Here is a 24049-nt window from a genome sequence, read left to right on the forward strand (position 1 = left end):
GCCCCTAGCTGCTACTCTGGTCAAGCCAAGAGTTTCTTCCCATTCCAAGCTGACGAAGGGCAAGATGTACTCAACTGGGGAGTTTCTGGAAGGGTAAGGGGCAGTCTATGTAAAACCAAACCAAAAAACCACCCCCACCCTCCCCCCAAAAATCCAAACCAACCTGCATTTTAAGCCACTTCAAAGTAAAAGTCACTTCTTATAATATAATAGATATTTTTAAATGGCAGGACCACCATCCTAGAAAGACAAAGGGCTTGCACTCAAGACCAGAGAAAGAAAAACAAAAAACCAACCAACCAACAAAAAAAAAAAAAAACAAAAAACAAACAAAAAAAAACAACAAACCCCAAACAAACCAACAACCAAAATAACCAAGAGTGGCCCCACTCAAGCTTGGCTTTTCTCTAAAAAACAGCACTCATCATCCATCTGAACAGGTAAAAGGAGGAGTGGACAGAAAATAAAATCGGTGCAACTTCTCGCCGGGTGGCGCATTAAACCAAAGCTCCGTACAGTCCCATGCGACTACACGTCCTGTGGCGGCAGCAGAATTTCTTTCAGCTTTCATTGCTGTATATGTCTGTATGTATATCTGAACATATACATACACATACACACAGAATATATAACATTGTTTTTAATGTTAGTTTTGATCCTGGAGGAAGGCTCATCTCTCTTTCACATGGTTCTGTGCTCCTGCGCTGTTGCTGCTCCCGTTGCCACTCCCGTTACTGCTGCTCCCGCTGCTGCTGCAGAGGACCTCTGTGAGGTCATCCATGATGGTGGTCTCTTTAGGGTCCACGAGGTTGAACTCCCTGATGAATAGGATAAAGTGTGTGTAGAGTGTGTTTAAGTGTCCGTGCAGCTCCAGTGCCAAAGTCTCCTTAAAGTGTGAGGAGTAGATATGGGCCAGCACATGGAACAGGTACTTGCAGATCTTCTTCACTAGGGACTCAAACGAGTTTGGGAATTCCTTGCCTGAAAGGAAGACAGAGAAACACCATGATAGATAGCTCCAGCTGCTCACCTTCAGACCCACAGCAGCATTTGTTTGGGCTGAGCTGTGGGTAACAGCAACTAGCCCACCTTATACAGCAGACAACATGTGCACCCTCTATCCTCCTCATCTTTTTACAGGAATTCAGGGGAAGAATCCAAGGAGATTATTTAAGCATTTTCATTTGAAGTTTCAAACCCTAAGGGTTCAAAAATCAGGAAGCAAGTGTAATCATTCTTTAGAACCCCAACATCTTTTGTTACTGGCTGTAACAGTAATGAGAAGTTCTTCTGGGTCCTTATCTAGTTTGTCTAGGAGTAGTAGATTTTTCCCCTGAAAGTACGTAATGCTTGGGAGACCAATGCACAAACCCTGAAATGGAAGCTAAAGGTACATGGGCCTTGGTAGCGTGTAGCAGTTTGACTGTCTATAATGACATCCCTCATTTCACTGTTGAAATTCTATCAAACAGGAAAAGAAATGGAAGGAAATACTGGGTCCCTTCTACGAGGTGCAGTTGACACTGTGCTGCTGGAGCAGTCCTGTGCCTGCATAGTAAAAGACAATTATTGGACATCTACTTTGGTAACACTAAAAGTGAAACTGAGGCAAGCAAAAAGCAACGCCTGTGGTCCCGTGCATGATGCACAATACGAATTTTGTTACTGGTCTGAAGTGCACGTTGGCCACACGGAGAAATCACTTGCATGACATGCTCTCATTGCCTTTGAACAAGCATACTGAAAAGAAAAGAAGTCAGCTGCAGCTGCCATACTAGGCACTGTCTCACTAGACACTGCCTATCTCCAGATCAGGATACTTGTAAGCAAAGAATTAATGTTTGCTATATTGTAACATCCTAGTTCCCCAATTGAAGCGCTGCTTTTAGTGCTGATTAAGCCCACCTACAGTAACTTCAGGTATCTATTCCCCTTAACCAAATGCACTGCACATAGCAATCTTGTTAGGATACAAATTAGAGAGAAAATTACTTTCCTATTGCTTTTTAGTTCTTAAAAATCACATTTAATCTTTGGAAGTGAGGGAGGGAGGGAGGCTGCAAACAATCTGTGAGACAAGCCTGGCTGGGTAAGGAAGACAAGCTACATTCCTGGCAATCCAATTTCCCCCTTAATGTGTTGGGGCTATAAAGGAAATAGTAAATCAACAAGAAGGTTAAATTTTACTAGCAGCAGGCTGTATTGAACACATTCATGCTGACAGTTTTAAAATTTTTATCCTTTCTGAATACAGGCTAGAAGATCCAAAATCCTTGAGGAAAAAGATATACTAATGATGAAATACAAGCCAAGGGGACAGGTTTGTGAGACTTTAGTTCCTGTTCATATGCCAGCAATGCAAGTGTTTCTTACTGCAAGAATGAAGTCTCTAAAACAACCCCCAAAATATCAAACAAGTGAGAAAGCTGTGTGGTAGTAACACATCTGCTGAATGCAACTTCCACCTTACTTAGAGCATCTGCAAAGTGCCACAGGAAGCACCTGTCCAAAACCAGACATACCGTATTTTGTTGGAAAGACATCCTCATCTGTCACTAGTTTCTGCACTGAGCTCATGACAAAGTCGACATACTGAGGAGCAGTGCACTTGATCTTCTTTCCCCGCTCATCATACCAGTAGTACTGTCTGTGGAGAGAATTGACAGTGTCACCACATCATACCGTGGCTCCTCAACTCCTTTAAGAGGTTAGTGTCTAATCTAAAACAACAGGTGCAACATTATACATCATATATATACATCATAACTCCTACAGAAGACATTCACTTCAAGGTATCTTTGCACATTAAACCTCTTGAATTTCTGTTAGCTAATCTTGTTTCTCCCGATCAATTTAGTCCAGAGTGTAGGTAGCAGTGCGAAGCACAGAATGCCTGCTGACCATTCTCCAAGGAGAAGAGCTCTACTGAGGCAGAGGTAACTCCCTATCAGTGACAGGCTGAGAGTTTACGTACAGTCTATAGTACTATACAAGAAAGCATTATCTAACTATTTTTAAAGGGCAGCAACATTGCACAATTGGTAATCTTCTGATGCTTAACAGTGCAAAACATAAATTGGTCTTGTAGTATTATTAAACAGACAGAAGGTGGCTCCAAAACACCAGCGTTTTCGAGCTGATGCTCTGAAGTACTGGCAGCACTTCTAAGCACTACAAATCCCATTCCAAAATCCAATCTGAGGAAAGTTTTCAGGACCCTTTGCACATCCCTACCAGCATGTCTTAGAACTCTGTTCCTCTGATTAAAGACGCCCCAAAACACCTGAATGTATGTTGCACTCTGCCACCGGTGAATAATCCTATTGGATCTATAGGAACAGGAGACATTAGCATATTGCCTGGCTCTTCAAAAGCAACCATAATTCAGTCAGCCATAATCATCCTGATTAATTGTGGCCATTCCTCACCTGATGAAGAATCTGAAGACTACAAAAGCACTGAAGGCTTGTTCCTTTTTTTTCTTTAGGTCATGGTTAATTAAAGCACCTCTGTTAGCAGGAGCACCTATCCGTCAGTGCATTAGGCACACAGTGAGAAATGTTTTACAGGTAAGGAATTTGGCAAAACTTTTTTTTTTTTGGCCTTTGTCACATTAGAAGTGTCTTGAGTTCCAGTTCCTGAGCATTTCCTTCAAACAGTCTAAGCTCCAGGCACAGTCCTATAGCATTATGGGACTGGTAAGAAATCCACTGTATTGGTCTTCCTAGAATGAAGCATAGGTGGGGTTTGCTGACTGCCTTTGGAAGCAAGGTTGAAAGTGGTCTGAGCATCAGAACTAGCTAGAAATACACCTCACTCAACACATGAGCCCATAAAGCCATTTTTTGCCTGTCTGTTCAATTCCAACTCTGCTGCTCTTCAGCTAATGATCTGTTACCTGACATTCCTCACCAAATCACTGAACAAAACAAAATATCACTGTACTCACTGTAAACAAAATATCACTTAAGTGTAACATTTAGCCACCTTTGCATACTTTTGGTTTTGGAGGGTGTGGTAGGGGAAGGTGGGGTGGAAGGTAAAAGATTGAAGATTAAATGTTTTTTTCTGTGCCTAACAGGACTAGACTGCATTGAACTGGATAGATGTACACATGCCACTTGGAAAGTGAAGTTTTAGGTATACTGACCACCAGAACAGTCCTGAAGCCACTAAAGGAAAATGTTACATAGTGACGGAAAAGTTTTGATTTACAGTGTGTTTTCACTGCCCTGAAAGGTTCTTCAGGGACCTGAGGGCAGTGAGGTAAAGACACTACCACCACTGTTCATGCCCCAAGCCATAGGAAAACAAGAGGAAGCTGCAGAAATAGAGTAGTTCAAGCTTTAAGAGAGGAAAGGCAACTGAAAACTAGTTCTGCAGACATGTAAGGTTTAGAATTTGTCTTTCAGCTCATTTTCAGCATGTGGTGCTTGGTCACTCTGCTGTTTACTAGAGAGCATGTCTGACTGCATAAAAAGGTGAGCAAGTGAATGAAAACAGCAGGAGTTAAAAGCTCTTTGTAGAGCTACATCAGGCATCAGAACTAGTATTTGGGCCCTTAGGTGTAGACTGTGTTCTTCATCACTGCTTACTTCCTTTATACAACCCACATATAAGGAATTATACACTGCAATGCTCTAGCACAAGCCACCTCATTTGTCTAGTCCTGCAGTAAGCTGGAGCAAGACAATTCTAGGCAACTCAGACTTATTTTGGTCTTAGACAATGCTTCTTGCCAAGAGCAGAGGCAGACTGGACTGTCTGTACCTCAGCACTTTTCTCATGCTGCAGAAATCCTCAACTGCAAGACAGAAAGCATAGTTTAGAGTTGCCCTTAGGCACAAAAATGAATCTGGATAATTGGATTTTGGTTAAAAGAAACAGTTTGGCAACTGTACAAGTTCACTTACATGAAAATGTAAATGAATAGATCTGCTGTAACATCCCACTGCATACCATTTTTGCCTTTCCTTGAAAATTAGGCTGATTAAGCAAAATAGGAATTTAGAAGCAGAATCATTTGAAGTAAGGGGATAACTGCAAGGATTGTCCTGTATATTAGTCATGTGTCTTCCTTATGTTTCAAGCTCTGTGAACAGAGTCTTCACAGGTCTTGGAGGAAGAGAGGAGCCCCTGAAATGCCATGAACATCTCACACCTGGTACTCAGCTGCCACCCATGCTGGAGTTATCTCCTTTAACAAGACAGGAAGCAGGCTGGGGCCATTGAAGGGCTCGGTCAGGCACAGCAGCCTAACTGCATTCCACCACTGGCACCGTGACAGTACAGTCCTGAATTAGGCAATGGATGAGAAGCAGAAAGGACAAGAAGATGACACGAAGGCACTTTCCAGAAAGTGCTCAGGTGATGCAGATTTCTGTTATTTCCTATATCAAATTCTGGCAGATTTAAATTTTGCCAGTATGGAGAGCAAGAGGAATTTGCAGCTCCACTCAAAATCACAGGGAGAAAGGACTATGAGTTTAACAGAGAAAAGCCTATCATGCAAATAATAAAGTATAGCACACATGATGTCACAGTACTGCATCTTAATATATGTACATATTTTATCCCTTTGCCTGTAAAACACTCTGGGTTTGTGTTGATGACATAGAAACCAGGGCAGAACAAACATCAGTACATAAGAAAAACTTCTGGCAGATGCTGTGTGGAAAGAAAGAAGAGACAGGCCTTCTAGAAATAGCAAGAGATGTGTTATGAAGAAAGCAGGATAGCAAACTGTACCAAATGCAAGGGCAGTAACACAGTGCTTGTCAGCAACTCAGAATACCTTTGGTGGTTTGATGGGGCAAAGCAATGTTTAGATGGGGAGGATGAAGGAAGAGAGAAAGAAGCGACCATGACAAGCACACAGCTCAGGGAACTTAAATAGAAGAAAACACAAAACATGCAAGTTTAAGTTAAGATTTCTAGAAGGAAATACCCTCCATGTGCAGACACGCTAAGGGCAAGGTATACATGAGAAAGGAAGTTGTAAGATTATAAAGGCTCTTGGCTACTCCACTCACCACTTCAGCACTTTGAGAAGTTTTGCCCAGATGTGAGCTAGAAAGCCAGTTTACAGCTCAAGGTGCTTTAAACTTAGCTTGTGTAATAATAAGCTACAAAGCATACTAAAACTAAATAGTAAATACTGGGTTAAAAACACAGTGTCTGTTTTACAGCAAGTCATCAGCATGTTAATGAATGAAATTAAGTTACATTCATGCTGCCCTCATTAAACTGTGAAGATAACTGGCCATTCTGGAATTTCTTTTGGCGTTATCCCACCTTGCCAGCAAATGCTCTCATCCGTTGTACAAGGCAACTAGATTTTGGTCAGATGTCTTTTAGTGATCTAAGCAGAAATTCTCCTCCTTGTTGTGTGCAGATGGCTGTGATATCTCATGTATTGGACACAGGACTAAAAGCTGCATCTGTCTGCAGTTTGTCAGTTGGCTGGAACTTCTCTGAGATGTTAAAACCTTACCTCAAATATTTAACTGCAACCGGTATTTATTTTGTCAGCAAATACTCTAAATTTAGGATTGAGTATTTGCAGTGCATTTGAATGCAAAGTAACTTCACAAGTAACCTGTTCTCAATAGTCACTTCAAAATCGCAACCATAAATACAAAAAGTCTTCCTTAGGTACAACCAGAATGGTGTGATCCAAAACATGCCTTAAGAGAACTGGGAAAGGAAACATAACATAAAAAAGGAACAGAATGCAGACTTTCACACTGAGCTACCTAAGAAATCAGCACTGAAAAAATTGCACCCTTATTCCAATGTACTATAATTCTGTGACAGTCTAATGTAGGTAGATGCTGTACAAATCACAGCCACCACTGGTCAAATCTGGAGTGTGTATCAGGTTAACTAGCAACTGACTCTAATGTTTAGGAGGTACACCTTATATACTAGAGACAGGTCAGGGGCACAATAAATCATATCAATGGGTGTTTCTCCAACACGTGAGCATGTCCTTACTTCATTAGGGCAAGACTAAAAAAATAAAGGGGGGGGGGGGGTGGAGAAAAAAAGAAAGGAATAAAAGAAAAAAGAAGGGGGTGGGGAAGCAACATATGGCTTTGTCACAGTCGTAACTGGATATGAACAAATGAGCATCATGAGGCAGTTCTCCATGCTCCATTTGGACATATCTCTTCCAAAAGGGAAGCGCTAGGAAAAGCAGAACATAAGGATTATCCAGAATTGTCATTAGAGATATTTGGAGAACACAGTTATGAACAGGGCCTTCAAAGCTGAACTGTATTGAGGTGTGCAGCTGTAGCCAGATAATCTTACCAACGTGGTTTTTTCACAGACCCACACGCTTGATAGAAGAATGAAATATGCAGCCTACAGTTTGCAAACATGAATCAGTCATCTGCCCCCAAGTACAGGAAGATACTTAAGCTGTTATGATTTAGCTAAACACAAACTATTTCAAGTGCTTCACCCAAGTGTAGACATGCTTCCTGTTATTCCCAAATAGCGCAATTTTTCAGTTTTCCAAAACAAAGAATAGGAACACTCTGCTATCGGTCTTAACCACTAAAAATACAGAGTACAGCTGGAGCCGCCTACAGGCACTTCCCTTCTTTATTGTGTAGCCTGAACTGCTTACAAAGAACTCAAAGTTCCTTAAGACTCACTAGAGCAGAATGGAGTGATGCTTACGCAGGTTCCCTACCACCACCTCCTTTTAGCTGCTATTTCCCATCAGCCAAGTGGATAAACTCAGTCCTTTGGACAGCCAGTGCTACATCAGGAATTTAAACATGAGAAAACTTGGGAGCAAGAGTCAAAAAAATACTCATCTTACTGATGACCATTTCTCATTTAGAGACATGCTGTCTCCTTTTGATAAAATCTGGTCCAGCAGAGATTTATTACTCTGTGTTCCAGCCTGCTTTCAAAGTCCCTAGCATGGCCTTTAATTCTCTACTGACAGTTATCTTTCCAACTTTTACACGCAAAAATATCCTCCGTACACTCTTCATTCTTCAGTGCTATCAAAGAAAGCCCATGATAGTAATTTCAAGTGTACAAGATAGCCCAGTACATTAAACAAGGATTCCTTTCTAAACACTATGTAATTATTGTCAGAGGTACAATATAGAGCTCTGGTTCTGATGCATATGTTCCCTGGGATGTTTGATGTACTATAAGATTAACTGTTCAGTCTTCTGCTTTAGAATCCATCTCAACTAAATGAATCCCAGGAAATGCAAGAGGAGGGAAGAAAAGGACTATCAACACATGTGCTTGAGAAAAAACCCCAACATGACACAACAGGCTTATTCATACTTGACTGGATCTCATATTCCATCATGTTGGACTTTGCTAATCAAAAGCAGGGGTTTATGGTAGCTTTTTCTTATATTCATCATGTACATTAAAACTACAAAGCTTCCTTTCATAAGTGACAGTTAGTCAATGTTAAAAAAAGTCTACTAAGTCCTACAGGAGGAAAGTGCCAAACCAAAACGTTTTCCTTACTCTTTGCAAAGCTGCCCCTTGTGTCCTCTGTGCCCAGGGGCTCAGGCAGAAAGGCAGTGGCTCACATCAGGCTAGAGGTTATCTATCAGCAGCCTGGTGCTCTGTCAGCATTCCAGCTATCAAAAGCACCCTCTGAGGTTTTCGCAATTTGTTTATCCTCCTTGGCCTTTATGGAATCCCACACTGTTACCAGTAAGGACAGTTTTGCCCTGCTCTTCTCGTCTCCCCGCAGGCTAAGCACATGGTAATTTGCCTCTGTGATCCAACCATATAAAACCAGCTCAGAACAGTCCAAGGTTCTCGTCCCTCTGGTCCTCCACAGAAACAGACTTCCACCACCCTTCACTGCTGAGGGGAGAAAAGAGGATGTACAGCTGCCATGTTCTAAGTAGAGATCTGCTGTAGAACACTTGCCCAGTGCCATCCAGTACCAAAATCCTCCCCCATGCAACTCCAAAGATTTCATGGAAACCTTGTAATTGTAAGTATCGACTTACGTATTGCACACTGCCATGGTCTGACATGACTCTCCTGTACAGAATTCTGAGATTGTACTATACTGTAAGTTGATGTGATGAAAGAAAGTTGTTGCTGAAAAATAAACACAAAGGAAAGAAATTCAGAAATACTTTCAAACGCTGGACAATTATTCAAATAGAGCAAAGTGAAGTGACCTCAGAGTCTTGAGCTTGCATACAAATTTAAACATGATTTGGCTAAACGAGTCTAATGATGAACTGCAAAACAAAGAGCTGCACAGAAAGAAAGCTCTTGTTTTGATTTCAGATTAAAGCACCATGATGCATCGGCTCTTATTACTCATTAAGCAGCAAGACTGGAAAGTGTCTTCGTCATCAGCCTCACCTTTACAGTAGCACACTACTACAAGCTGAAAGCAAACAATTTGCTACATTCTTTTGAAGTCAGATTTAAAATGTGCAGTGACTAGAAAACAGTGTTCATAGTTCTCATGACATATCTCTTTTTAAAAAAACCAGCATGAAAACTAGTACACTTCAACTGTTTAAAAATCTGAGATGATTTACCATCTTAATACTCCTCAGGGGACACCTCACTTTTTCTTAATGACTCTCTATAAACTTTCCTAGTGTGCAGTTAAAGATAGTTTCTTGTTACTACCGCATACTGTTGAAAACATAGACAAGAGTGGGTCACAGCTGCAGGTTAGGCCTGGCAGGTGAAGCAGAAGCACAGGGAAGTATTGTAGATCAGAACAGGGATGCACAAATACAGCATTGTCACAGTAGTCAGTCACGTCTGAGTTCTGGCTTGACAACAGTTTGAATTCACACTAATTCCACCAAAGCTTGGGAGGAGTGGAGAAAAGAAATACAACCAAAAGACTTCAAAACTCCTGGCTTTAGGCATAACTTGCTTTACATGTAAGTCTTAATAAACTACCATTTTTACAATGCTTATGGAAGACCAATAGCTTGAGTCAGAAACATGCTGAACCAGCCAGTTTAGCAAACAGTCAAAGGGAATCTGATAGTCCTCAAAAAATGATCAAAAACTCTATGCCTTCAGCGCCACAGTGAGGCAGCTGGAAGGAGGAAACGCATCAGGGCCTCCGTGCTGCTGAGCACAGTTGGTTCGTACATAAGACAGCTTAATTACTATTCAAGGTATAATGACAGGCATTATGCAGTAAGCATAAATAGTCATTGAGTGTTTTTCTAAGCACCAAAACCAGTAAAAAAAAGCAGAGTGAATGACTGCCTGCTTGGGTGTGGACAGCAAGCTCAGAGCTGTACGATCACAATACTCACTGTTGCTGGCTAGCCACTCGTTGAGGTCTATTTCTCGGGGTAACATCACTAGCTCCTTAAATTCGAAGTCAGTAATTCTGGATTTTGTGTATTCTGGCTCTAGGTAAAGTTTCTTCTCTTCTGGTGCTGGCTTTTTACCATTTGGCTTTCCCTTGGACTTCCTGCAAGAGATTAAAAAAGAAAGAGAAGAAAAATTACCTTTACTGTTGATGGACAGCTACAGAAACCTGAAAGCAGCTGGTTTACTTGAACTCCTATATTTGTTTGCACTGCTCCTCCTGCCTTCCCTCCCCTTAGCTACTTTATTATTATTGTTGTTGTTGTTAAAGCAAAAGATAGTTTCTTAAAAAGTGTATTTGAACTCAGTCACTTTTTTCAAGTAACACTGGAAGTTTTGAGTGGCCTTAAGAAACGGGAGACTGAACTGCTCCATTTCCATGGGCCTTTTGCAAGTTTAGACTGCAAACTACTGGGAGAGTGACAGTCTTCTTTCCTCCTACAAACAGTTATGACAGCAGAGTGGCACTGTGCCTGAAGGAGCTACTCTAACGCAAGTGTACTAACAATCTGCTGCATCATACAGCTAACTGCCACCTGCAAAACGGGAGTTTGAGGGACAGTCAAGGTGGAATGCTGCAAGCAGACAGCTCTCAGCTGGAAAAATGCTTTTTGCACACACTGTGCTGGCACTGCTCATTCAAAATGACAGCATTCCTCACCACTCTAGCCCTACATTCTCTGAGACACCAGAAACATCAGAGTGAGCAGCTATAACTCCAGCTAGAAGCACTGATAACCACAAAACCACCTGCCTTCTCGACTCCTGGGGTATCTGAGACAGAAAGATCTCCGTTCATGTCTTCTGAAACTCCTTTAAAATCTGATGCATTATGCAATAAACTTCCATTAGGATTTATAAAAGCAGGCAAACCACATTCCATAAAATGTATTCTCTCCATAGCATATTGTGACTTTTCATCTCCTATTTCTGAAGTGTTTGTTGTAATCACTAGTTTTCCTCCCACCCTGTTTTTAACACCCTTAAGCCAGACTCTCAACCCAACCCATGTTCCAAGGCCAGGGGCTCAGCAGGAAGTGAGGAAGGACAGTGGGTCAGCACTTCGATCTTTTAGGCTGTGTAGTCAAATAGCTGTATATCCAAATGTTTCTACAGTTAAAAAAATCCATCTAACCAGAGACAGAAGAGGTATTTAATGGTGAGGGACAAGGCGCAGTATGGCAATACTTGCTGTGTACTATCATATGAATACGAGGAGGAGATGCCAGGATTTTTTTTTCAGCTTTTCTTAGTTAAAGACGATTTAAGGATCTGTAAAACCAAGACAAGCCCACCTCTGCATATGGCTGCATTGAGTTTGCTATTGAAACTCATTTAGATCCCATCCAAAAGAAACTGAACTCATGTCTAGCTCTTAACACACTTCATATAATCTTCCAGCTGTGCCCCTGTCTGAGATACATGCAGGTTTGATTTTTGCTGTGAGGCTGGGATACAGATCTTTGTGCAATGGTGTTTGAAGTGTCGGTGCTTTCCCCAGAGCAAGTACAATTATTCAGATTTCTCTGTGGATGCTTTTTACTGATCTGCTCATTAAACCCATCTTCAGAAAGACCCATCATCAGCACTGCAGTAGGGCAAGACCAAGATTCGCCTTCCATAAGGAGGGAATGCCATCACTTGGTCACCAGCACGGCCACGATTTACTGCCTTCAACTTGCACTGTCTTGCTGTGTTTCTCTCTAACCAGTCGATTAAGACTGGAGGGACTTTAAGACTTCAGGAAGGCCATCATCAAGGAAAAATCAAAGGAAACTTAGTGACAGCAGCACGATATATGCTTACGCCCTCATGATATATACCCCTGCTGCAGGAGGTCTCGGGTAGGGAAAAGACCACCACACTTTTATTTCCTTTTGTTAATGAGAAAGGTGGATTTCATGGTTAGAGAGAGCGTGCCTGTGACATAGAACGTCTTTTTAAAAGAATACAAACATAGTACCAGAATAAACTAAAACCAGTGTATGTGAAGGTGAATTCAGCACATAGCTACTCTAGCACATTTCCTTGCCATCTCCTTTTTCCACAGCAGTGCATTCCAATTCAAACAAAGCCTGAAAGATTTGTCCCTTACATTGATTTAATGAAGTAACCTGGACTAATTCTCACAGATGCTCCACAAACGGATGTTTTGGGATGTGCAAAGTCAGCTATTCCTCAGCACAAGGCTCTCAATACAGAGGGGTTGCTCAGTTAGACCAACAGCTCCTGGTTGTCAGCTAACTATTCTTGTCTTCAAACTCTTACATTTGCTAGATCTCGTTTAAATCTCACCATGTAAAAATAAGCTACAGCTAAGAAAGAAAAGTCCATGAAAGCAAGAGCTGCAGGCAGGCCTTAAAAGTATTTAAAGAAGCTATGAAAGATAATATATTCTCAGGCCTGACACTTCAGATTTTCACAGAACTTGAGATGATGTTCAAGGAAGAAGTAATAGCATAAAGCAACAGCCTTGTTCAGTAGTCTGTAACCTGACTTTACAGAAAATGAAGCAACATGTTTGACCTCTTCCTTCTGCAGGAATACCATGTTAAGACTTGAAACTACCTTACCCTGACAATCAACAGCATAAATCCAGTGGAAACTATGCACTTGGCCTTGAGCTAGTGAAAAATACTCCAGGACACTGATCTGCTTAATTCCCAGCACGGGCTGTGTTACTCCTACACTACTGAAACCAAGCCTGGCATGCTCCATACAGCACCTTCATACCTGCTGGGTCTCTGATAGACAATGTTAAGGCAAAATGCTCAGAAATCAACTGCATCAGAGGGCTTGCTCACCCCACTGAAACCTAAATGTCAAATCACTGTGTGCAGCACAAGACTTCTTTTTAACCTTTTGCATCTGATGAGAGCTAAAGCAAGCCCACAGAGATTTTCTACCAGCAGATTTCTATGACCTGCATGCAGTGCAGATGGGACACTAGATGGTCCAAATGCTGTAAGTACAGACTAAAAAAATGCCAGTCTTAAAACCGTCGAGTTTTGAACCAGACCACACCGCACATCTTCCCTCAGTGAGGCAGAACTTAGGTTATAAAGTCAGACTTACTCATATTAACTGAGTCATGCTCAGTCTAGGCTTTTAGTTTAGCCCAGTTTAGTTTGGAAACTGTCAATACTAAAGCATTTTCTTTACAGACTTACAAAGCTGGAGCATACAGCAGTATAGGGAAAACAGTTTCAGGAACTTGATTACATGTGATTAAGAATCAACAAATCATAGTTCCATATTCTAGATAAACTAAACCTCATACGTTCACAATTACCAGCATTACCAAATAAAACGTAGGAGTTCCTTCCTCCCGCTCTCCCCTACCTCCAAGTTCACTGCTGTTTCAAAGACTTGGAAGAAAACACCATCTACCTGGAACCAACTCCAAATGTGCAAAGCAAAGCATCCATTACTTCCTTTGTTGCGAGCTGTTCACATTCAGGATGCCTTCCCTAATTTTTCATTTTATGTTTAAAGTACATGATACGAAAAATTGCGTGTAGCCGTTTCTGAGCTGTCCCAGAACACCCTTGTAAGTGAAGACTATAGCAGTGAGCATAAAGCAGGACATTCAGCAACAGCTCATTCAGCCTGCTTTTGATAAAAGGAGAAATGACAAGAACAGCAGAGTTTTACTGTTCTATTCAGGAAACACCAAAATCCATCACCTGCAAATGATTATTTACTGGAAAACATAACTAAAGGTCATATAAAACCATAAAAAGGGCAGTACCTTTCAAAACATGGCACCCTAAAGCAAACCAAAGTCCTGATTCATGCTTACCTGTCTTAAAAAAATAGGAGAATTCCGGTAAATGCATCTCAACATGTCTGTGTCAGATCAACCGTATCTCCAAAGCAGCTGGAGGAATTGCTGTTACGCAGCAGTCTGGTGGAGGTCTGTCAAGAGGTCAGACCAAAACCTGCCTGTCAATGCTACTACTCATTAAGGAAAGAAACATCTTTAGGGAACCCGAGGAGACAGCACTCAGCAGTTTTTATTGACAGGCAAACCAGGGCACAAACTAATTCGTCAGATAACTCTCAGGATGGGTAGGTTTGTGTGTGTCTGGTTTTCGACACTCAGCTGAACATGATGCCAGAGGCCAAGTCATACCCATGAGTAAGTTCAGAGAGGGAAAAGCAATGGGAGATGGCAGAAGAGAGATCCCTTCTTAGAAGGTTCAGCAAACTGGCTCCAGCCAAAGACAGTACATTCATTAATGCTTCTAGCAGGGCTTCCATACTTAGCCTTGTGTTCAGCTGAGAAAATACAGCAGCTGGAAGTTTGCCTAGATTTTATTGGAGAAAGAAATGTATAAGACACTCCACCAAGTGACAGGCCCATTGGGCCACGATGACTCTTTCCCCCCTAGTCTGCTTTCTTGAGTAAAACTGCCAATTTTCCAGCTTGTTTTCTTGTCCCATCTCAGTTAATAAAGAGCCTTCTCTAATCACTCTCTCATTTCCTTCTTGATCAGATGCCCAGTAGTTTCTTGATTTTAAAAACCCTGCACTTTGGAGCATCTTCAAAGCACCATCCAGGTATTAATTTAGTTTTAAAATCATTTGAGGAAAGTATTATCTCCATTTCATAGCAGAAACTGGCTGTAAGGTTCAAAGTTTATTCACAGTTACCAGTATTAAAGATGTGCCTCACTTTAAATGGATACGGTTTGTTTGGAAAGTAGCACATGTGAAGCAATCTGATTAGCTGAAGAAATATCAAAGATGCAATGTCCACTACGCAGATATGCTTCATAACCTGATGTAATTCACATCCCTTTGGAACTGTACCAGGCATCCCTGGCTGTGGTCATGAGGATCCTATTTATTGCAAGAAATACTAGTAGATTTATTAAATGCCAAGCTCCCCTAAACTGATCCTGCAATTTAAGGTTATCTCTACCAATTCAGGATTCCTTTTCTCCAGAGGGAACCAGCACAGCTATAGTAATTTCTTGCTGTCTCCAGCAAGCTGAGCAATTTCTTGCACTGCATCTGAAACTGAAAACTCTTCAAGGATAACTGAGGATGCTCCAATAACCATCTCCTTCCCTTCACACCCAGCTAACTACCCTCGGGGGGGGTGTGCCTGTTTGTTTTTTCCTTTTTAAATATGTGGCGTATTGAAGTGGTTTTAGTACCAGATATGAGTAACTTTAGAAAGTTACAAAGTTTATTAAAAAACCTACAGTGGCAAGGAGCAGAGCTGCAGGCAAAACTCCAATCACTTTGTGCCCTCTGGATCACGCACCAGTTTCAGGTTCCAGCCAAGTCTCAAACACTGATTTCCATTTGAAAATTGACAGAACAGGTCCAACAGGCCTTACATGGCAAATGTGCCTCCCTGTTTGCAAAACTCAGAACTCACAAGCCATCTCAGTCTGTGAGGATGAAAATCACCAGAGATTAGGAACCTTACACGACAAAGATGCTTATTTTGCATTTATTTATTTACTTTAGTAACTGACCCTAGTTCTTACCCAAGGTTGACAGGTATAATCCTAGCAATCCCCATCAAACATAGAAGAGAGTAGGTCTAGGCTGTTGATAATCCATTTGTGATGTGTTCAGTCAGTGCTGGTGAGAAGTGAGTAAAAGCCCCATGGTCCATAGCAACGCATGCAAAAGTGACACAAAAAGTAAAATCTGTTTTAAGGAAGATCAAAAAATAGGATGCCCAAAGAAATGGTACCAAATCATATTTCAAGTCACTCAAGGTTTTGGGGGTTACTGTCAAGTAACCTCGCTTGTGCTTTATAATACGTATAGATCACAATCTGGAAAACTTGGGAGTTGAAACGGTACATTTCCCACTAAAACATTTATGTGGAAAACTTAAGTCTCCAACAGCAACACCATATTCCACCTCGCCCAGGTGTGCCTCTATGCCACAGAACTACTGGATATACCAAACTATCTTGGCCTTCGATTTTACCCTGTCATTTTTTCCTTTCGTTTTGAAGTGCCGTGGTTTAAAATATCATCCACTGATGAAGTATTATGGAGTGAAATACTCCTGCCAAAACCTGCTTTCTTGGTAATCTCAAGATGGGGGTTAGCATCTTAAAACACAGAATTAGAGAGGCAGCAAGCCAACATTTTTACAGTGTCTTTTAGGCCAATCTTTATGAACACTTTCATGATTTGATATTTTCCAGTGAATAAGGGTTTAGAATTCAAAATTAAAGGTATACTGGCTATTTTCGTTTTAGCTTCTCTTCTCTCCTCTTCCCTTCTTTGGGTAAGGAGTCAAATGAGATGTGAGTGGAAAAGAAGAGGGATTTTTCAGAGGAGACTTTCAGAGGGGACAAACCCAAAGATTTCGGCCATCCACAGAAAGCTACAGCTTGGTAAGGAAAACCAGATTAGCTGCTCAGATTGACTTGTTACCTTTCTGGTTTTTCTGTGGCACTTTACTGGAAAGAAGTTACCACTTAATTTCTGGTTAGGAATGTTCTGCGTAAGTACAGGAGTCCCAAACCCATTCAGAGCAGGAAGGAAACAGTTTTATGAGCTAACATTTACGAGTCCTAGTGACAAACTCCCACTAAGTACAATGAAGACGCAGGTTACGCTCATTTTTACAGGACAAGGACAAACTCTTAGAAGTTGTCCTCCTTCCTACCCCAGCAACGCACAGTCTTTTCTCCTCAGCACAAGGAAGCTTAGAGGCACTACGCAGCTTAAAAATCACTTCTTGGTCATTCAACGCCTGTCTTTATTTGTATAGCACACAAGAAAAAGGGAATAACAAGCTTCATTTGAACATCAGTAGTCACCCTTCCTTTGAGAAAAAGCAAGAGACGATATTTGTATTTCCCTCTTTCTTTAAAACCATGTAAGACTAGTATCTCTGTGGAGATTTTTCTGCAGTCCCATGCCCTCTTTTAACCCAGATCACTACTAAGTCTTCAGCTGAAAAAACCACGTGTCGGCACACCCAGAACACAAAATCCTGGATGTACATATGTTCAGGATAAGGAAAGAGGAGAAAAGAATATCAGCATGGGAAGGGAAGCTGTGTAAGGTATTGCAAAGCAAGCCCAAATTCCAGTGCAGCATACAGTGCAATTGTTCACAGATTGCTGTGGTCAGATTGTTTCTCCAGGGCCTGTGGAAGGGAAGGAGACTATGGTTTTTAAGACAGTCTCTGTTCCAATCTCTCACCCCAGGTCTCTGACAGACCCCCTCTGACCTTAAGTTTCATTCTTCCCCTCTCCTGCCCTGGGTTAGCTCCAGGGCTCGGTTGCTGCGCAGGTCTAAGGGGGCCGCGCAGCACAAAATGTCTTTGGCAGCATTTCTAGCCCTGCTTCTTCATTTTTGTTCTGTTTTTAAAAGTTACTAATAGTTTATTTAAGAGGAGGAGGAAAGAAGAATGTACCCTACATGCCAGGGAAACTTTTTCTTCTGGATTCTCATAGTGGCTCTTTGCCTTAAAAGGGAATCTTTGCTTGGCCTCCGGATGCTCTGCTGTAAACAGTCGGTGCCAAGGCATGGCAGGCATGTTAAAGATGACAAGTGCCATAACATTATTTCATAGTGCTGCTTCTCAACAGAAAGCCCAAAACATTCTGCAGGGGCAAACTCAGTTTCAGCTGGTGCTGCTGGCAAAGCGAGGAGAACATGGGGCACTGCACACGCCACGGCTCTGGTATGTCTCCCTTTTGTAGGACTCTCCACCCACCCACTGGTGAAGGGTCTCGAGAACAAGTCCAATGAGGAGTGGTAGAGGGAACTGGGATGGTTTACTCTGGAAAAAAGGAGGCTCAGGAGGACCTTACTGCTCTCTACAAATACCTGAAAGGAGTAGAGATGCGGGTCAGTCTCCTCTCCCAAATAACAAGCAATAGGGTGAGAGGAAACAGCCTTACGTTGCACCAGGGGAGGTTTAGATTGGATACTAGGAAAAATTTCTTCACTGAAAGGGTTGTCAAGCACTGGAACAGGCTGCCCAGGGAAGCGGTGGAGTCACCATCCCTGGAGGTATTTGAAAGACATGTAGATGTGGCACTTTGGAACATGGTTTAGTGGTAGGCTTGGCAGTGTTGGGTTTACAGTTGGACTCAATGATCTTAAGGGTCTCTTCCAACTTAAATGATTCTGATTCTACTTCTCTCCCTCCTCCTCTCCTCCCTTGCCCATCACCTCCCAGTGCTACCTCAGTGTCTGCCATACTGTTTGCCCATAGCGGTGTACCAGCTGCCTATTAACTGCTTTTCCAGTGCTGAGCAACCAAGTATTTGCTGGTGGTCCACTGCCACCGCTGCTGCTGCTGCTGCTCCTCTTCTGCTCGGGATCCCACATCTTCAATGCAGCTCTGGGAAGAACAGCTACTGAGGCAAGGCCAGGCATGTGAACAGCTCAGTTAATGCTACAGAAATGCACAGAGTGCATTCTTGTGGTAAAACATGCTGGACTGGAGTTTCCTTTCTTCTCTGGGCGTACTTGCCAGAGCTCCTCCCCCGGACTGAGAGGAGGTGTCCAGCCTCTCTGCCTGTCTTTGGGGAGGGTCTTCTCACTGTATAATCCTTGCACTGGTCCAGGTTCCCCTTCAGTCAACACACATGGGAGGAGCTGAGTGGGACAGAGCCGCACGAACATCAGGAAGTGATGTCAGATGGGAGATGAATAGACTGTTTATTCCTAGGAGCCAGTGATGCAATTTGAGAGGAACCATTCACCATGTAGGAACAGCAAATACCCCGTTGTTCTTTTTGAAATGTTTTCTTTCACCTTTGTGTCCCAAACCCCTCACATATCCAAACCAGGAGGTGCCAACATAAAGCCTCAGCAAGACTTTTCTCCGAAGTGATTTAACTACAGTCCAGATTTTTGGTAATTTGGGGATTAGGAAAGAAAAAGGACACAAATCTTTCCTAATGTTTACTTCCAAGAGCTCTAAACAGAGCCAAATCAGGTCTGTGGTAAGAGAGATTCAGCAGGTCATAGATTAACAGTGTTGCAACAATTAATTTATCCAATGCTCAAAACAAACCATAGAGCAGAACACTGCGCCACAGGTGCCCCAGCCTGTGACAGACATGGGGTAGTGGTTTTGGGGTTTGTTTTTGTTGATTTTAGGGCTCCACTTGTAGGCAAACTCTGGCTGTCTGACAAAGCAAGCCAAAATCTGAGCAGAAAGAGGGCAAATCCCTGCTTGAGAATGTGTCTTGTAGTATATTCCCCCCTGCTTGCAACTCCTCCTCCCCTAGAATAGTACTCTCAGAGCAGATCCTGGTGTTGGGTATCAAGGGGCAGGAGAGGCCTTGCCATGATAACTCTCCAGGGCATCTCTGCTCAGCCCTTCATCAGTTCATCAGCTGAAAACAGAGGCTGAAGTTCTGTCCTGGGGTTTGTCTTGTTAACACACAGCTCATTTTAGTTCCCAGGCACACACTCCAAGCCCATCAGGCGCATACACAATGCCAAGATAAGGATGCTCCTGTATCTTTGCCTCCCTTAAAGGGAAAGTCTCATTTGTATTCTAGCAATACGAATGCTTCCTCATCATCCTCCACTGCTAAACATACTCCCATACTGCAGCCAGTCAACATGAGCAGGATTCATTTCACTTAGCCACAGATATCTGCATATGTAAATGTTTATATCTGAACTGGCTCTCCAAGGACCTTTTAAAGTCAGCCGAGACAAATGTTTTTCTCTCTATACGGGAAAATATTTCAGTACAATGCAGATACCCATAGTACACCTTAAATTTCTTTAATTAAAACACCGAGGCAAAGGAGAAGAGTGGCTCTCAACTGAGAGCAGACAAGAGCAGAGATACCAGCCCACTTCTGTTACAGCGGCTGCATGACGCATTGGGGAGATCTCCCACAGTACAGAGCCATCAGAACAAGTGATCTGCCCCGAGATTTGAAAACAAGTAAATTTTGGGGTGGCTTTTAACACTTGGGGGAAGCTAAACATAGGCCTGTCAGGTTTATTATATTACTCAGAATGGTGTTTTTTTCAACAGGATTTGAAATTCTGGAGGCCAGAAAAACCTTTTGCAAAGAAAAAGGGAAAACTAAAAATAACATAATCGGCAAAACAAGTCCATACCTCTTTTTTAAGGTTTTTGGCCTCTGCTAATTGAAAGAAGTGAATGTACTGTAGTAAAAACACAAACTTCTTAGTATCTATTCTCTGTATGTTTTCAGACATGTCTATTAACTTCAGCAGAGATTTATTTATTATCCTGTAATCCTCTACTGGAAGACACAGTTACTTTGAATTTTACGTCATGACTAAATTCAAGTGCTGGCAGCAACTGCTCCTCCTGGTTACTCTGATGCAGCCCTGTTATCTTTCTAGAAGAGCACATGCAGTACACTTCAGTCCACCTTTGCGGGGAGGGAGTTCACCACCAGAGCACATACACCACTGAAGACACTGTTATCTTCCCGCCCTTCCAAAGCTTGTGGAGCTGGAGATTGCAAAGCTATCTTTTATTTCTAAACCAAGCAAATTTGATTTGGAAACCTCACAGCCTCATAAATGTGGGATTTCACAACGCAGCTTGCACAGAGTTGCTTTTCAGGATAGAACTGTGCTTTAATTGCTGGGAATTATTTCACCATAGCAACCTGGCTTTAGCAGTCAGCCAAGCTTCTTGCTATATGGCCCAAGATACACAAACGCAGAGAATCTACTCTGCTCACAGAGTACCAGGGTGCAGACAGGTTTTGTCTTTGTAAGAGGCGTTCTAGTTCCCTCACTGCCTTTTTGCCTTGCAAGCTCTCTTTGTACAACAAAATACATTTCTCCAACAATACTAACTAGTTTTGAGTACTGCTGGGGCCTAAAGAAAACCCGCAACAAAGAGAATTATGTCAGATATGCAGGCCAAGCTCACCACCTTACTCACATACTGTTTTGGAAGACAGGTAGATATAATGTCTAATGTACTCGTAATCTGAACTTTCTATTTCTCAACTTCCAGAAGTCTACAAACATGTTTAAAAATGCATTTTATAATTATGCTGTGCAGTCTGAGAGGCAGCGGTATGGACCACACAACAGTCCCCAAACAGTTAATGAGAATACTCACTCTGTGCTCTCAACACATAAATATTTTTCAGCATGGTGCAACATGTCAGCTTGCAGCTGAGCTCAGTCACAGTTGTTGTCTCTCTCCTCAGCTCCTCAGAGGCAGGGAGCAGTAAAGGACTGTCTTTTTTACTTCCGGCAGGACTGGGTAAATTACAACTATTCAGGCACAAAAAGCATCTTACATGGGAAGGGTAAGTTAGTTATTTTTGTTGGGAAGAGAGTGAAAACAAATTAATCACCTGCCTTGCTACTACACTCCCACCTTTGAAAATGTCACCTATATGTAATCCCATAGTAGACGGGACTTCAACAGCTGAACCCTTCACATAAACACCATGTGATTTACACCTAAAAAAATGTGGTTTAATAGGATAGAAAAGTGCTCAGGCACACCACAACTGGGTGTGAACATAGAAACACAGGTAACAGTATAGCCACTCCACACAGCTTCTTGGAGTTATTTTGTAGGAGCTTCAGTAAACAATACAAACTCAAGTTGTTTTCACTGTTCATAATCAATTTTGCATGCCTGCACCTGTTAAGCTCACCTTTAAAGCATCTGTACTAGCACACACATGTGCACCTTATTACATTGGGACACACAGCCGGGAGGAATTCACTTACCTACCCAGTCATTAGTTATTGAACAGGTTGGGCAAAAGAATACCAATGTGAAGAATCAGCACCACCTGAAATTTTCATCCACTGTATCAAGCTCCACAAACTCATCTCTCACATTTTAAATTAACTACAGCATTTTAATTAGGAAGGATTTAGAAATGACCATGGGCCAAGGTCAGTTCTCCCTCAATGGCAGCTTTGAAGATCATTTTTTTTTTTTTATTCTGTTAATATTTTGGCTTTGATTTAAACCACAGTTAGTTTAGTGAATCCCACCTCTCCTGCCATGCCTTAGGTCAGATCCATGATGAGAAACAGTGCCTTTCAGTTTTCATATGAACTATCTGGTAAAACAGAAACTCTGAAATCCATAGTTAGAAGGCATAAACTGTGCCTTTTCACAGGGTAAGAAAGAGTTGATGGTAAAAGGAATCAAAGCGTTATCTTAATTAGGTAACTTTTGTTAACAAACAGTATGTACAAAACATTCACTAATCTAACCATGTAGTTAACTTTTAAACTTTGACAGAATGATGCAACGCTCTCTGTTCACTTCTGTCATCAACAGCATGCAGCCGCTTCAGTATGTCCTAGAAAACAACAAATTAGAGTTTTGCTTTTTGTACAATAGAGGAAGAAAGCTCTATCTGAAACACAAGCTCTATGAAATCACAGGCCAAAGTAAAGAAGATTTGAATGACTGATTAAAAAAAAAAAAATAGTAGGGTGGATAATAGTTTAATTACCGCTACAGTTAGATCAGCCACTGTTCATTAGCTCATGAGACAGCAGTGATTCCCAACCCTAATTTATTACTTTTCAGCATATACCAAGAGAAACTGAACAGTTTAAGCAGAAGCACCTTCACAGACACATACTGACCCATTAGCAGTCAGAAAAAAACCAAAACACAGATACAGTCAAACTTGCAGTGTCACCTCCAAGGGCTTGCTGAAATACAAATTCATCCTTTTAATTAAATGCTGAAAGTGCAGCCAAGAGATTGCTTAAGGAAAACTGGTAATTTTCAAAAATAAATATTAAAATTAGAGGCATAGTTGTGTGCTGGATGTGCTTCATTCCCTTGGCTGCACGTGCAAACAGCAAGCAATAATTTTAACTGCTCTTGTAGACTTGGTTCACACAAGCGCAGACCAACATCTAAGATTCTTCCTCAAAACACAATGCAAAGTTGCGCTTTTACATTGGCCTTTGCAACCCAACATCACACCTCAAAGCAACGGATGGTTGTGACCAGCTCACTCCCTTCAAACACAGCCTGCGTTGCTCACCTAGGAAACCCAGTTTCAATCCCTGGCAGCAACCAACAGTTCATACTGGTTTTGCAGAGATGTAACCATACTACTCGTGTGTAGCTGCACTAGTAGTTTCACCATAAAGAAATGAAAGATAGTTCCTAAAGAGTGAAGAAGTCTCTCTCTGGAGGAGTTTAGTATCACTGTTGGGTGATCCAGTTACTTCTCAAGTCTCTACTTCAAAAATCAACAGGAATTCTTCTCAAAAAGCTTGTAACTGAGGTCACTTAACAGATTAGTTAGCTTGACTACTAAATCAGATGTGTGGATTTAAAAATCTTTGTACCTGAATGATGCACCTAGAAATGAAAAAAAAGTGGTGTATGCTGAAAACCTGAAAAACATGTATTTCAGTTGAGACAGAATACAGTTTCCCCTCTGTCCCACACAGATGGCACTCTCAAGACCCCAGTTTTATCTTTTCCCTGCACAGGTTTGTTCTGAAGAAATAAGGCAGTTACACCAAAATCAAGGACTTTGTGTAATGAAGAATCAGCAAAACCTCGTTTATCACAATTTCCTTTCCCCTGTCTTGCCAAATGCATCCTGCTGATTATCAGCACTTATCCCTGTAAGGCTTTGGTGTTCTGAATCTGGAATGTGCATTCACATCAGACTGGGGGGGCAGATCTGGGCTGACTGGAGTGTGAGTCAAGGTACACCTCATGTCATCT

The 24049-nt window shown here is 41.8% G+C and overlaps 1 protein-coding gene across 6 annotated transcripts in view; it reads right to left on the reverse strand.

Annotated features, from left to right (window-relative positions):
- Nucleotides 1–436: 436 nt before the first annotated feature.
- The window catches only part of MOB2 (MOB kinase activator 2), a 116033-nt gene continuing 92420 nt past the window's right edge, over nt 437–24049 (reverse strand). For 5 of the 6 annotated variants that reach the window (XM_030485180.1, XM_030485176.1, XM_030485175.1 and 2 more), the window contains 4 exons: nt 10302–10462; nt 9009–9102; nt 2523–2647; nt 437–981 (listed from right to left, as the gene is read on the reverse strand). In XM_030485180.1, the coding sequence (XP_030341040.1) occupies nt 671–981; nt 2523–2647; nt 9009–9102; nt 10302–10462 (691 nt within the window). In that variant the 3' untranslated portion in view covers nt 437–670. Of the gene's footprint in view, nt 982–2522; nt 2648–9008; nt 9103–10301; nt 10463–13163; nt 13168–19921; nt 19939–24049 lie in introns of those variants that run through there. The other variant, XM_030485179.1, reaches the window with a different exon arrangement.

Source organism: Strigops habroptila, chromosome 4, assembly GCF_004027225.2.
Source record: "Strigops habroptila isolate Jane chromosome 4, bStrHab1.2.pri, whole genome shotgun sequence".
NCBI classification, from domain to species: domain Eukaryota; kingdom Metazoa; phylum Chordata; class Aves; order Psittaciformes; family Psittacidae; genus Strigops; species Strigops habroptila.